Source organism: Mustela putorius, unplaced genomic scaffold, assembly GCF_011764305.1.
Source record: "Mustela putorius furo isolate JIRA1106 unplaced genomic scaffold, ASM1176430v1.1 tig00003899_pilon_pilon_pilon, whole genome shotgun sequence".
Taxonomy (NCBI): Eukaryota; Metazoa; Chordata; class Mammalia; order Carnivora; family Mustelidae; genus Mustela; species Mustela putorius.
The window spans coordinates 14,577,702-14,593,199 of record NW_025422048.1 but is presented as its reverse complement, the minus strand read 5'-3'; the positions used below and the strand labels follow the sequence as shown (position 1 = coordinate 14,593,199).

Below are 15,498 nucleotides of genomic sequence, written 5' to 3'. Positions count from 1 at the left end.
CTTATAGAATGGGGGAAAATCCTAGTACTTACCTCAGAGACTTCGACTCAATCTGATCCCATGTGTAAGCGCTTAAGCCAGAGCCAGGCATATAAGAAGTTAGTAAACAACGGGTATCAACCTCATCGTTGTTACCATCATTGTTGTCATTGGCATGGAATAGAAATTTGGTCATCTTCTTCTCTGGCTTATGTATCTTCACTGGCTCCCAGCTCCCTGCCTAATCAAATCCCAGCTTCTTAACTTAGGATTTACTCTCTGGCTCTTACCTACTTTTGCGGTCTTTTCTACTATATGCTTTCTTTGCTCTTTCCTTAATTCTATTTTTTCCTTTGAATATTTTTTAAGGATTTTATTTATTTATTTGACAGAGATCACAAGTAGGCAGAGATGCAGGCAGAGAGAGGGGGAAGCAGGCTCCCCGCTGAGCAGAGAGACTGATGTGGGGCTCGATCCCAGGACCCTGGGATCATGACCTGAGCCGAAGGCAGAGGATTAACCCACTGAGCCACCCAGGTGCCCCTTGATTTCTCAATGTTTCTCATGTATCTGTTCCCTTTTAGGCTTTGTACTTCTGTATTTTGTGACTATTTAAATTTTGTCAATCTTACTTTTTTTTAAAAGATTTTATTTATTTATTTGACAGAGATCACAAGTGGGTGGAGAGGCAGGCAGAGAGAGGGGGGGGAGCAGGCTCCCTGCTGAGCAGAGAGCCTGACACAGGGCTCCATCCCAGGATCCTGGGACCACAACCTGAGCCAAAAGCAGAGGCTTTAACCCACTGAGCCCTAGGAGCCCCTCCTTTGAATATTTTCAAGAGTATTCTTAGTTTATTTATTTATTGTTAAGTCATCTCTAAACCCAATGTGGGCCTTGAACCAATAACCCTGAGATCAAGGGCTCTTTGGACAGAGCCAACCAGACACATCCCAGTGTTCCCTTCGGTCTTTGATCAAACACCCTTAACGTCCCAGTCTTTCTGCTGGGGTTCTCACTGTTCCTTACTACTGTTGAAGTTTAATTGTTCCAAGCCTTTATGGGTACTTCTCGCTCTGTCTGCGATACCTGTCTCTCATCCTCAGATGCCTCTGAGTCCAACTTGGAGGACTTTCTCTGTCTTGTCCTCTCTGAATTCTCACCATTCATTCAAGCATGTATCGAATACCTACTGTGTGTCAGGCACCAGCCCTGGAGGCCAGGGCTTTAGCAGTGAACAAAACTTCATATAAAGGGAGAGAGATTTCCATCCTCGGGAGCTTACGTTGCTACGCCGTTCATCCAAACAGTTCTGTATAATGTCTGTTAGGTGCCTACAGTGTGCCCAGCCCCGGGCTAAGCACTGGGGGTACAGCTCCGAGTAAACCTCACAGCTATAGTCTGGAGAAGGAAGGCCTCTAAACAGATAGTTACCAACAGAGTAGATTTATGTCGCTCTTCCGAGAAGGAGCTTTGAAGGGTGTGTGTAGGGGGAGCATGATGGTATATTGGATGGGAAGTTACTCTGAGCTTGGAAACTGGCAAAGAAAAAGGAAGCAAACCCTGCCTACAGCTTTCTGTGATTAACATGTTTTCCTAGATGATTGAATTGTCTTCAGGGGCCCCATTAGATTGTAGGATCTGGAAAAGAGTTTTATTAGAGTTTTCTTTGAGTCATTGAACCTTAATATCATCTGAGAATTGTTTTTATAACATGAACCTCAATGAAACCCTATGTCAAACAAACATTTGCCCAGAACTGCTCTGTCTAGTCCATGGGTTTAAGTGTACACAGGGTTCACGCTGGTGAGTTATGGTCTGACTTACCTAACACTGTATTATATAAAGACTGCTCCATGCTCCTGTATAGTCTTTAAATTTGTCATTTTTGATGACTATCTTGTTTTATTGAGGACTTAGTCCATCATTTAGCTAAGTCACCTATCGGGGGGCATTTGGTTTGTTTGTAATTTTTCAATATTATAAATCAGAGTATTATGAACATCATTTTTGCATGTAATTTTTTTCTTCTATGGGGTCATTTCTTTTTTTAAGATTTTATTTATTATTTGAGAGAAAGAGAGAGCACAAGCTGGGGGAGAGGGTACAGCGGGAGAGGGAGAAGAAGGCTTCCCACTGAGCAGGAAGCCCAATGTAGGATTCGATCCCAGGACTTGAGACCATGACCTGAGCCGAAGGTAGATGCTTAACCCACTGAGCCACCCATGCACCCCATGGGGTCATTTCTTTTCTTTCTTCCTTTTTTTGAGATTGGTTCTATTTATTTATTTATTTATTTATTTTTAAATTTTTATTTTTTTTTTAAATTTATTTTCAGTGTTCCAGAATTGATTGTTTATGCACCACACCCAGTGCTCCATGCAATCCGTGCCCTCCTTAATACCCACCACCTGGTGCCCCCACCCTCCCACCCTCCTCCCCTCCAAAACCCTCAGATTGTTTCTCAGCATCCACAGTCTCTCATGGTCCGTCTCCCCATCCGATTTCCCCCAACTCCCTTCTCCTCTTCATCTCCATGGGGTCATTTCTTTAAGATAAATCCCCAGAAGTGGGATATTTCACAAGTATAATAAGACAAAACTTTGATTTATAAAACTTATTTATGTACTGAGTATGCAGGAAAGTAAATAGATTATTGTCATTTTTGTTACATCAAGTGATAACCATTATTTACATTTAATAAATTGATGCAAGTTAAAGCTTATTATACTAGAAACTAGCCTTGGACCTCTTTGTATCCTTTTTGAAATAGAGAACTTAAGCTACTCTTTTTTTTTTTTGCTTTGACTCGAGACCTGCAGCGTTCAATCAGATGGATTCTCACACCCTGTTGCAGGTGGCTGCCTCCGGCCCTGCTGCTCATACTTTTGGCTCAGCAAGAGAGTCTGGTGATTTTTTATTTGATAATGTATGAGTCTTGAGATTTAGAGAATCAGTAGTTCACCTCCAAACTGACATGCTTTGCATTTTTGAGAAAACTGCTTTGATTTGCTAGAGTGTCTGGTAAACAAGGATCTTTTTCATTTTGTTTCAGGGACAATTGGATTTTTCTCTTGTTTCTGGTTTATTACTAAAATCTACAGTGTGGTGAAAGTGGATTAAAGAATGTCCCTCAACGTCCTTCAGGTTCATCAGTGTCGCTTTTGAATATATCCATCTGTACCAGTATGAACATCTATAGAGATGTACATCTATGCTTCCTACTACACATTTTAAATATATATCACTTAAAAATCTCATTGTCTGGCCTCATTTTATATGACACAAAATACTGATTATGTGGAAAAAACAGGTTGGTTTGGAAATAGGTTTATTCTAAGTCAGATTGTCCTGAAAAGATACCATAAAAAGGTTTAATTGAAAGCAATCAGAGCAAAGGGAGGCACATTTCTTTACAAAATGAAAGCTGAGCACACAGGCTTTTCAGATGAATTTTTTTTCCTTTTCTTCTTCATTTCGTTTATAGATCAGAACTTTTGTCAAATAAATCTTAGGTAAAATGTGAATTTTTCTAACTTAAGTGGATTGTACAGACTATTCAACCCTTGTATTTGGATAACAGTTTTATTTTATTTATGTATTTATTTATTTTTGCGAGGCTTATTTATTTTATTTTTTTAAGATTTTATTTATTTATTTGACAGAGAGAGACCAAGCAGGCAGAGAGGCAGGCAGAGAGAGAGAGAGGAGGAAGCAGGCTCCCCACCAAGCAGAGAGCCTGACGTGGGACTCGATCCCAGGATCCCGAGATCATGACCTGAGCCAAAGGCAGAGGCTTAACCCACTGAGCCACCCAGGCGCCCCTATTTATTTATTTTAGAGAGAGAGAGAGAGAGAGAGAGCAGGGAAGAGGGAAAGGGAGAGGGAATCTTAAGCAGACTCCCCACGGGGCATGGAGCCTGATGTGGGGCTTGATCCCAGGACCCTGAGCTGAAACCAAGAGTCCATGCTTAACTGAAACCAAGATTCCATGCCCCTATTTTGTTTACTTTTTAAAGGAAGCTCTAGGTCCACCATGGGGTTTGAACTCACAACTCCGAGATCAAGAGTCACTTGCTTTCCTGACTGAGCCAGTCAGGTGCCCCTGGATGACCATTTTAACAAAGCACACCTGTTTTTTGTTTTGTTTTTTATTTTTTAAGCTTTTATTTATTTGAGAAAGCAAGAGAGCATGAATGGGGGTGGGAGGAAGAGGGAGAAGCAGACTCCCCGCTGAGCAGGGAGCCTGAGGCTGTGCTCCATCCCAGGACCCTGGGATCATGACCTGAGCTGAAAGCAGATGCTGAACCAGCTGAGCCACGCAGGTGCTCCCTGAACGTTGGTTTAGTATATCGAGTTTATGAAATATCAGGTACTGCTCTCTTATTCATAAATTAAATCTGCACATTGCTGGTTATTGGTTGTCTTTTTCTGTTTGCTGTCATTTGGAGGTTGACAATGTTCAAGTTTGACTTAACTGTGTGTAGATAAAAAATATTTGGAGCCAATTTTCTGGGATTTATTTGCTTTCACTAGGCAATAGTTAGGTATCTTAACTCCCCAAATGCCAGGAATTCATATGACAAAATATTCTCCGAGTTCTCAATTTTGGGAAAGCAATCATGAAAATCGTGTATTTTCTGCAATATGTTGTGTTGATAAATATTGGCCTTGTGGAGGAAAATGTTTGAAAATTAGATATGCACAAGCTTCAATTCATGAACATGCTTAAAGTCTTCCTTAAGCTGAGGAACACTTGTCAGTGTGTGGATCAAAGAAGCCATGTTGTTAATGAAGGGGAGATTGGGAGGGGGAGGGATGGGGTGTAGAGAGTTGCATTTTGAAGGAGGGGAGAGGTGATGGAAGATGACTAGTTGCCTCAAGGAGGAAGGTAATTCCCCAGCCAGTAGGATGCCTTTGTCTGTATTGAACGTTGAAGGTTCAGACCCCAGGCAAACAGGCCTGCGGGGCCTGGAGCTGATTGGTGAGAGAGGGAGTGGCTATAGAAGGTCAAAGGTGTCTCTAGACTAGAATTTTCAGATCCTCTCCACCTTTTCCCACTCAGTGTCAGAATTAGGCCGACCCCTAGGCCCTGCCTGAGGGGAGTAACCGCAGTTCTGAGATTCGTTGGGACCAGTTCCATTCTCCCCTGAATGCTTTGAACTAAGAGTGTTATAGTGAGCTTCCAGGACTCTTCCCATCGGTTTGGCTGCTGGGGAGTTTTATCCAAGCTCACAAGCCCTCCTACTAGCATTGATGGTAGTAGATTTCTTGAAAGGCAAATTTGTTAAAAGAATGAACTCTTGGAGCACCTGGGTGGCTCAGTGGGTTAAGCCTCTGCCTTGGGCTCAGGTCATGATCTCAGGGTCCTGGGATCGAGCCCCGCATCGGGCTCTCTGCTCAGTGGGGAGTCTGCATCCCCCCCCACCTCCCTCTCTGCCTCCTTGTGCTCTCTGTCAGATAAATAAAATCTTAAAAAAAAAAGAATGAACTCTTGCCATTTGTGACACATGACTGGACCTTGAGGGTTTTATGCTAAGTGAACTAGACAGAGAAAGACATGTATCATGTGATTTCACTCATGTAGAATTTAAAAAAACAAAAGGAACAAATGGATTCATAGGTACGGAAGACAGATGGGTGGTGGCCAGTTGGGAGAGGGGTGGGGGGATGGGTGAAATAGATGAAGGGGATTAAGAAGTACAAAGTGCCAGTGATAAGTAAGTGATGGAGAGGAAAGTGCAGCATAGAGAATGCGGTCGTATTGTAATAATGTTGTATGGTGACCGTACCTGTCGCGGTGAGCAGTGAGTAAACCTACAGAATTGTTGAATCGCTGTGTCTTCCACCTGAAACTCATATATCATTGTAGGTGATCTATACTTCAATAGTAAGTATTAAAAAGAAATAGAAGGGCAAATTTATTTCTCTAGCTGCATACAGATCTCATGGCAGCCATCTTTGAACATCTTGAAATACAATGTGTAAGTCAGAATTTAGCTTGATTTTGGAGTGAAAACTGGGGAGGAGCCCTTGACTTTGATTGAAACGGAGATGAACAGCTCCCCGAACCTCTGAGTGTGGGTTGTGAATGCCACTTGGGAAGCACGAGGTGTGCAGTTCCTTGAACTGCTGGTGATGAGAAGACAGGAGAGCTATGACTAGGTCAAGCATGTCAGCCGCAGAGGAACTGGTGGGCTTTTTAGACATATTGGACTTTCTTGTCTGAGTCCTGTGTGTACATATGTCACAGTAGGTGTTCAAGGTATAACTTTCTCACTCCGGGGCTCGAGCGAACATGCATCCGCCCCACTGTTCTGTAAACCCTGGTGAGTTGGGGCTGAGGTGAGGTGGCTGAGACGGGGTTGTGCCAAGGGAGGTGTCCTGGTCCTCAGTAGAGGGACAGCAAGGGCAGGAGCCCAGTGGGGGGTGACCTGGGTGCTGGGCAGTATTGTTGCCTAAAAATGAAGGCTATTCCTTACCCTCTCCTCTGGTCAAACCTCCCTGCCTTGGGAATGAAGGCTGGCATTTGGGAACCCCACAAACCACCTGGCCCTTTTTCTGCTCTGCCCACCCTACTGTCGCTTGGAAATCCCTTTTATTCATAGACGACTGAGGCCCAAGCCCCTATTCCAGCAAGCCCATCAGGATGACTCCCTCAACCTGTTGCGTGTTTCTTGTATTGGGCCGGCACAATGTGAAATCTGGGGCCCATATGTCCCAGCCTACCATGTAATACAGCTAGCTTATCCCGTCTCGTCTCTTCCAGCAAGAGAGAAGGCATGGAGACCGCGTGGTGTGTCCTTCTTGCTGTTTTCCCACCGATCTCAGCATAATAACCAGATACGCACATTAAAATTGGACTTTATTTAGCATATTTAAGAAGAATACCAAGGACAGATTAACAGCACCTATTTAAGAAACACAAACACTACTTAATAATATTTAATTAAGCCACAGACATCAATCTCTCTGCCTTCCCCAAGCAGGAGTCCATTATTCCTTTTCAGCAAAAAATGCGTTGTAACCATTTTAGAAAGGATCCAATTAAAACCAACCAATATGTGAAACCTTGTCCTTGGGCAGAATGTCTGAGACTACTGGCCCCTTATAACAGTATTGGTTTATGAATTTGATTGGGATGTGAAGGGGTTTTTCTTCTTGCTGGGTCAGGAGGATAAAACCCACCCCTCTGTGCACCGGAAGGTAAGTTATGCCAATGGGAACTTGGCCTCAGTATGGTAATGTGGCAGTCCTTTGAAAAGGCACTTTTAAATCACAAATGTTTTTTTTTTTTCAAAGGAAAAGGAAAATCTTAAGTGCACAATTGAATAGAACTGTTCTCGACTGAATGCATCTTTCTGTGGTTTTCAGTCTCCAAGCAGCACATAAAATTTGGTTTTAAAGGCAGGTTTAGAAATTACTCAATGAGGATATACATATATACATGGTCTTTTGTTTTCGTATTTTTATTCTTAAAATATAATAAACTCATAGTTCTCTCTTTTTTGTCTGATGCAAATGCCGTTGATACGCGATTGTAATATTCTCGACACCCACTCCTCTGTTTACCCATCCGGTTCTAGCTCATCTCTCAGGCAGCTGATCAAAGGAAAAATCCAGAACAGCCTTTTTCTGGGTCTGGGTGGTGTTCTAAGAGGGGAGGGATGGGCACAATATAGATCTGCTAAATGCATGTCCTGTCACCTACTGGTTGGGTCTTGAGAGCATGGTGTTTTTTTTTTTTTTTTTAATCCTGCCAACAGGACTCCAATAGCCTCTCCTGGGGTCTGTGCTCTTTGTACATTCGCCTAATGGACAACAGGTAAACCAGTGCCAAGCATGTGGTGGAGAACTGCCAGCGAGGGCTTCAGCCAAGATGATTAATTCACACTAATGATCAGTTGTCCCAGAATAAGTTCTTCCCTGTCAGAGATCACCAGGGATTTACGGAATGAAAGGCACCTGTACCTGCCGCCCCCACCTTGGAGCCATCTTTTACAGCCTGTAGTATACACTTTAAAAATGAAATTTGAAAAACGAATGTACTATGTTCTACTTCAGAAGCTGACCAAGGTGTGGGTCACACGTAAAATTCGGCATGCATTGTATTAACTTTACATGTACGAATTACCCATTGTTGAGGATGACCCTATCTACAAACACATACACTCTAATATCTAGCACCGTATCTCCAAGAACACTGGTGTTTTATATACAGGTACAGCTTACATTTAGAACTACCACAGAAAGGAATACACCACTGAAATAGACCAAAATATCAATTTTTTTTTAACATTAAAGTTGGAACAGATGAAGCGGGGGTGGGGGGGGATCCACTCAACCTTAAAGCACCAAACTAAAACCAATCTTGTTTTCGTCTGCCGGTTGGAACAAGGGAGATCCGGTAATGAGTCCTCAAATATGGCAAGCCTCTCATGAGTGTAGAAATTACATGGTTTCCTCTTGTTATGTGTACTTTGAGATCTAAGAACAATGATGGGAAAATTCGACTCCTACTGGCAACCTTCATTTACCTTGAGGATTCTCATTCTACTTACCAAAGAGCAGTGAACTTGCCAGTGAAGTGGCAATCAGTGGTCAAGTTCTGTGGATTGTAGCTTTCCTGCTTCTCCCTCCAGCCTATCTTGTTGCTTTTAGCAGAAGACTGCTGAGAGCAAGCTGGGCATTTGCCATAGAGGAAGAGACCGTTTGTAAGTAACTGGAAAGAATTTACGACCAGGGCTACTTTTCTTTTTGAGTTTTAGGCTATGGTCTGTGGTCTGCAGCTCGCTGCTTCCGTCTCCTCCTGCCTGAGGTGGGAGGGGCTCCGAGGGGGGTCAAGAGCACCTGTCCAGCCCACAGAAGACAAGAAGGACAGAACTAAAGAGCTAGAGGGTTAAAAGCCATGACTGACCAGATTTTCTCTCCTTATCTTGGTAACTGGCTGGCAGCCAACTGTTCGTTTAATCTTTTGTCTGCTCTAGAAGGAAAAGACATTTTGCTTAGAGAAGCCTCTCCTGACAGCATGGGGTTTGTCTTAAAGAGAAACACAGCAAAAAAAAAAAAAAAAAACATTATCAGGGGCAAACACTTTTTTTTTCTTTTCCTCAGAACATGGGGGAGGGCAGTTGTGGGAGAAAGAAGCAGTCCAGTAGTTTAAATTGTTATTCTCTGTGTTTCATCCCAACAACCTCTGAGGGTTTTATTTTGGAAAGTTCCAATTACCAGATGATGCATAATTCTTCCCTTCCAAATGGTGTATTTCAGACATTTTTAAGAGCATTTTGGCAAAGTCTGAAAAAGAACGCCTAATTTAATTTTGTAAATTATTCTTCAAGGTAGTAGGAAAAAAATCTTGTGAAGTAACTATTTAGCTTAATTGGCTAATTATGTATAAAATAAGGCAATGTTAGGCACCTTATAATTTTATAGGTAAAAGTTTTTTTAGTGTTTTTTTTTTTTTTCTGCTGCAATTGGTGGACAGTATCTATAGGATTGAATATGTCCCCAAAGATGGGTTGTATTGGGTGCTATTTGGATAAGAAATTTGAGGTTGATATCCCGTCATCTCTAAATTGGATTGGAATTGGGGAGGAGACAGAAAAATACCCTTCTGTCACTCCTACCTTTCTCGTCTCTCCTTCCCTGCTTCCATGGGCCCCCAGGCTCCTTTGGATCTGTCAGCTCTGGGTGTGGGAGGGGGCGGGGAGGGGACAGGGGACAGACCAGTGGGACAAGGGGAGGGGTTGTGAGACAGGTGGGGCAGGGGCCTGATGGCAAGAGGTAGGCAGGGAGCTGCTGTTTGTGGTGTCTTCGAGAAGATGGACCCTCGAATCACAGAAGCCATAGAAGCCCAAGGCTCGCTCCTTATTACTGACTTCCAAGCTTTTTGAAATTGTGTGTCAGTGAAAGCACCTGCGACTCCTTGGCAAACTAGATGCTTTATTATTTTTAAATAAGGAAATCATTAAATTGGAAATCACATCATTTCAAAGTCTGGTTTGTCTGGCCCCTGGATTTTAATGGGATTTTTACTGCACATATGAAGTGGCCTTGGCAAAAGAACACATCCTTTAAAAACATTTAGGGAAATCTATTGCGCATGAGGCTCTGTGAGGCTAATGATGACTTTTTTGTGTGCTTTCAGATTTTTAAATGACAAAACAGTATGTGCAGTAAAACCTCATTAAGTTGATAGTGTTTTATTCAAAATAGCACAAAATTTGAAGCACTTGCTATCTTGAGCTAACTAGAGGCCCTATTGTTCATTAAGCAGAAAATGTCAGCAAAGCAGACTGCTCTTAATTCAAAGGTCCTCTTTCCCAGTCTCCTATTTTCAAAAGGTTTTCACCTTTGAAAAATCCAATTTGCTGTAAGAACAGACAATGACTAAAACGGGGAAAAGAGGAAATTTTTATAAAGGAAATTGGTGAGTCGTGGTACCCCGGAGAATGTTGTGTGTGCTGTTAGGTGAACTTACCACACTCAGACAGGTTCTGGTTCCATTTTGATTTGGGATTTTGGCAAACAATTTTCTCTGATACACTCTGAAGGGGTTGAGCTTTAAAAAATAAAACAAGAAGTTCAGTTTCAACAAAATATTTGGAGACACATGTGTTTGAAATCCTGATTCCTACCCAGGTAAGCATTTCTACTCAAAGGACAGGATCTTGCCACTTGGAACTGTTATGACCACGACAGACCTTCAAGGTGATACCCCTCCCTCCATAAGAGGCCTGGACACACGGGCCATTTCTCCACCCAGGTATCCTTTGAGGACAGGTCACTACAAGAGTTTGGCAATAAATTGGTATAATAAATTTATGACTATTAATTCGCTTTATACACTTTAGTAGAAAAATAAATGACAGTGCAAGGAGAAACTGCAGCCCACATGTCTTGTCTGAGTTACCACACAGTGTAGGGAGGGTGGAATTGACACGATTTTCACGGACACACTGAGTCAACAGGCCAGCTCAGGACTGTCTGCATCTATACCCATCTCCTTCCCTAAATTCTGAACGTGGCGATCCCAAGTTTCCACGCAGACTTATTCATAGCCCGCACACACTGCTGTTTACCTCTCCCACTTGAGAAGCTCATCACCCAAAATGATTTCAGGGTTTGAGATGTGCAAGAACCTTCCTCTGTGTTAACCCTGGGGATAATTTAGGCTTTGTAAAGTCTTTCCCAAAGCAACGTATTTGGGTAGCGATACTTAGGATATGTGTGACCTGAACGCTTTTGTTTAGGATTGTTTGAAATAGGTCAGATGCTTGTCCGGCATTGTGAAACCACCGTCTCTATTTCTGACTCTCCTGTATTTCTCTTCCACATCTGCAGGGAGCTTAAAGGCTTTAGGGAGAGCCACAGGAAGGAAAATGTTTAGCCTGCCTTACTCTCTCCCCACGTGGAGGTCATGTGTCTCGTCTATGATCCTGTGGACACAAAAGAGATTTCTAATGGGCACATCACTCTCGATTGGCAGTGTGAGTTTTGTAAACTTGGCCACTCCCGCTCACCTTTCTTTTTTTTCTGGAAATACTATTTGACCAAAAAGGCCTATTTGGAGGATTCTTATGAGCATCCCAATTCAATCACAAAGGGAAAATTGTAAAGTGGTGGCATGCTTTCTGTCTCACTATTACTCGAATAGGAGACAGAAAATAGTTTTAGTGTCAACTGACAATTTTCCATTTGCATGGAATGACCTGGTCCCAGCCCCAGCCTCATGGATGTGTGTTATTTCTCGAACTTTTCCCTTGGACTACCTTCCCATTCCAAACATGCCCTAATATCCTCTTCTGCTTTTCTGGATCCCTTTCGAGGATCTAGAAACCCTCTTGGTATTTTAACTACATGATGCCTTTTGCCTTAGTTTCCATAACAGTCTCTTTTTTCCCATAATAGTCTTTACACCAGACTGTGGTCTCTTCAGTTTAGAACTTGACTCATTGGTCAGTCAGTCGGGTTCTGCTTCTTGGGCTCCGTGAATGATTTGGTCCGCTGCTTTTCTTTCGGTTGAACACGGGCTGTAGCCCTTACCCATAATCTCTTGACCTGAGGGCCTAAAAGTCCTTAAGTTCACAGGCATCATCTTCCTCTTTCTTCAGAGCAGAAGCCAACAACGCTGTAGCTCTGGGGAGACAGACACAGGTCCAAAGTGGATAGCCCTTTTTGCTTTAAGAAATTTCGAGCCTAATAATTTGGGGGGGGGGTGTAATTTCAGTCAGAATCCTCAAGTCCATGCGTTGCGGGCACATTTCTAAGGGAAAACTCCAGTTCCTACCTCTTCCATCTGTTTATCTATCTTGCGGTGAGAAGGAGGTGTGCAAGGCCTTTGCCTGAAATGGCGTGGGTTGGCATTACTGGGATGGGGGGGCAGTCCACGAAAAACAAAGCTGCTCCTGTTTCTGCACGGCGCAGGGTTCAGGCTTTACCTTTGAGCTAGCTTCAAGGCAAAATGGCAGAATCATGAGAAGGGACAGTCTTGCCTTCGGTCCCACCCTCTGTGCCGGCTTCTGTTCCCGGCAGGTCTGGGTGGCTGTCTTCCTTTGGGGGCTTTTCCTTGCGGAAGACCTTCTTCAGCATATCCTGGATCTCCTTCTTGATGGTCTTGTGCATGTAGCCATAGATGTAGGGGTGGATGCAGCACTGCAGGAAGAAAAGCCAGATTATTATGGTGATCACCCACTGGGGCACCTTGGTTTCGACATCCACCCACACGGCCAGGACCGCTAGGAAGCAGTAGGGCCCCAGAGACAGCACGTAGGAGAAAATGATGAGGAAGATCACTTTCGCTGCTTTGCACTGGTAGCACCTGGGCAGAGGGGGGTCGCTGGCGCTGTTTCGACGACTGGGTGGGAGACTTTCTGGGATGTTCACAGCCTCGATGTCATCCTCGCTGAAATTGATGTCTTCCTCACCAAACTCCATGTCATCTTCACCCAGGTCAATGTTGCACTGGCCTTCTTCCCTGTGGCCCTTGTCTGCCGTCACGCCGCCGGCCGGTGAGCCATCTTCCTCGCCCTCCACGCTGCCTTCCCCGGCCCCCCAGCTGCTTTCTCCCACCTCTTTGCTGTCCTTGGCCTCCGCATCACCTGCGCCGCTCTCCACGCTCCCGTCCTCCGCCTCCGCGCCGCCCTCCTGGACACTGACCTCACCTCCGTGCTGGCCCGAGGATGCATCCTTCCTCTCTCCCTCCTCATCCTCCTTCTCCACACGGTCCTTGGCTCGCACCTCCAGGCTGCGGCTCTTGGCGTTGTACAGCAGAGCGTGCTGCCGCCGGGCCACGCCGAACACCACGGAGTAGCAGGCGATCATGACAGCCAGTGGGATGACGATGAAGGACACCACGCTGAGAGCGGTGTAGCTGGGGCTGGCCCCCCAGATCATGGAGCAGAGAGCGTTGCGCTGGTCAAAGGCAGCCTGGCCCCAACCGTAGAGAGGGGGTGTGCTCTGCAGGATGGCCACGATCCAGGTGCCGTAGAGGAGCATGTACCCCCGGCGCGGGGTCATCTTGGAGGGGTAGGAGAGAGGGTGGATGATGGACAGGTAGCGATCCACTGACACCACCACGATGGTGTTGACACTGGCAAAGGCGAACAGGTGAGTGAGGCTCACGAGGGCGGTGCAGAAGTGGCTGTCGAGGGGCCAGAAGAGGGGCATAGAGGTGGCCACCACCCAGGGGGCCACGAGCGAAATCTGCAGCAGGTCAGTGACGAGGAGGTTAAAGATGAAGCGGTTGGTGACCTGCAGCAGCTGCGGCTTGCGCTGCAGCACCAGCGCCAGGACGATGTTGCCCACGAAGGAGGCGGTGAGGAAGATGAGCAGCACGCTCGAGCGGATGATGCCGTGAGCCAGGCTGATGGGCATTTTGGAAAGGGGCACGCACGTGTGGCTGCTGTTGCTCTCGCGTGTGTTGTTGGGGCAGGTGGACGTCATGGTGACGGAGGGCGGGCGGCCGCAGGGGCGCTCCTCGGACCACGCACCGCACCGCAGTCAGTGCCTGTGCTGGGGAGGAAAGAAACACCCGGGCCGGGTCAGTCACCCCCGCCGTGGTGGGGGAAGGGGCCGCTTCGGGGAGGGGGGGGCGGGGACCTCCTCCCCGGGGCACCGGCCCCCACTGCGCCTTCCACAGCCACTTCTGGCCACGGGAAGGGCAGTTTCTCTGCACCTCCTCTTCCTTTCCCGGTCCCTCCGCCCCGCTCTTTCAGGGTCTCCGGGTCCCCCCACCCGCCGCTCCCGCGGGCTTGCGCGCGCCGCGTCTCTCCCACAGGGTCTCTGCGTCTCTCCAGCGATCTCTGGCGCTGGCGCATGCGCGCGCGCGCGGTCTCTACCTGTTTACGTGTCGCGCGCGCTCTCCTCAGCGTCCCGCACTAACGCACTTGTCCTGTGTCTCTTGGGGGTCTGTGGCGGTGTCTCACCGGTTTGCTCCGACTCTCCGCGTCTCTCACTCTGGCTTCTGTCTCTCCTTCCCAGCGTCTCGCTAGCACGTGCGCGCAGTCGTTCTCCGTCACTCTGTCGTTCTCTCTCCAGCCTGTCTCTGTGTCACTCCCGTCTGTCCCTCCAGGTCTCAGCCAATTTCTCGGACTCAGGACCCCCTCGCACGACCCCCGCCCCGTTACTCTTCGCCTGCGCACTTTCTCGGCAGCTGTGTGCGCGCGTCTCTCTCCGCCCGTCTCCCCGTCTCTCCCTCCGTCTCTTGCTGATGCGCTCGCGTCTCTCTCCGTGTCTCTGCCTGTCACGGTCTGTGTCGCTCGCTAGTGCGTGCGCTCCCCCGTCTTCTCCCCACGCGGCGTCGTCTCTCCCGGTCTCTCTCAGCTTAGCTCCCTGACAATCTCTGGGGTCCCCAGTATCCCACGCCGCCTGCGTGTCCCTGTCGGTTCCCCGTGTCTCCCCGAGGCTGTCGCTGCCGCGTCTCCCCGTGTCCCCCGCGCGTCTCCCCGCGGGTTCTGTCTCTCCGCGCGCTAAGTTTCCTCTTGACCGCGGTCTGCCTGTCTCTCGGCGTTGCCTCGGAAGGTCTACGGCTGTCCCCTGGTTGTCCCTGTCTCTCGTGGCTCAGGCTATCTCGCCGGCGCGTGCACTTTGACAGCTGGGTTCTCTGTCTCTTCCTCTGTCCCTGGGACTCTCGCGGAACACTTCCTTCGTCTGTTTTTAGTGCGTGTGCATCTCAGTGTCCCCCCGTTTGTCCCCGACGAGCCCTCACCTCGGTTTTTCTCTGCCCGGATCTCGATCTCCGATCTCTGTCTCTGGGCTGGCTGTTTGGCCAGGCAAACCGGCTGCCGCCCCGGCTCCCTCGGGCTCCGGCGGATCAGTCCCCTAGTTTCTCAGCGGCGCGGCCGCCGCTGGGTGCAGGGAGGATGCCTCCTGCGACCCTTACCCGTAGCCTCCAGCCCGCCCGCTATCTCTCTATCTCTCTCAGCGGCGCGGCTGGGGAGGGAGAGCTCGGGGCGAGCAGGACTCGAGGCAGGGGTGCCGGGCTGGTGGGAGAGTCTGAGAGAGGCAGAGCGGGAGACA

The 15,498-nt window shown here is 47.1% G+C and overlaps 2 protein-coding genes across 3 annotated transcripts in view; one reads left to right on the top strand and one right to left on the bottom strand.

The window, feature by feature from the left end:
* Positions 1–3,236, top strand: part of LOC101689976 (transmembrane 9 superfamily member 2) — an 86,565-nt gene extending 83,329 nt beyond the window's left edge. For both annotated transcript variants that reach the window (XM_045068185.1, XM_045068184.1), the window contains one exon: positions 3,032–3,236. In XM_045068185.1, the coding sequence (XP_044924120.1) occupies positions 3,032–3,099 (68 nt within the window). In that variant the 3' untranslated portion in view covers positions 3,100–3,236. The remainder of the gene's footprint in view (positions 1–3,031) is intronic.
* Positions 3,237–12,110: 8,874 nt separating this feature from the next.
* GPR101 (G protein-coupled receptor 101) lies at positions 12,111–13,923 on the bottom strand. Its single transcript, XM_004773683.3, has one exon. The coding sequence runs from the start codon at positions 13,921–13,923 to the stop codon at positions 12,433–12,435; it is 1,491 nt and encodes a 496-aa protein (XP_004773740.2). The 3' UTR covers positions 12,111–12,432.
* Positions 13,924–15,498: the final 1,575 nt, after the last annotated feature.

Bases quoted from the DNA above. Each gene is read 5' to 3' on its own strand.
- GPR101 (XM_004773683.3), bottom strand. From the start codon at position 13,923: ATGACGTCCACCTGCCCCAACAACACACGCGAGAGCAACAGCAGCCAC.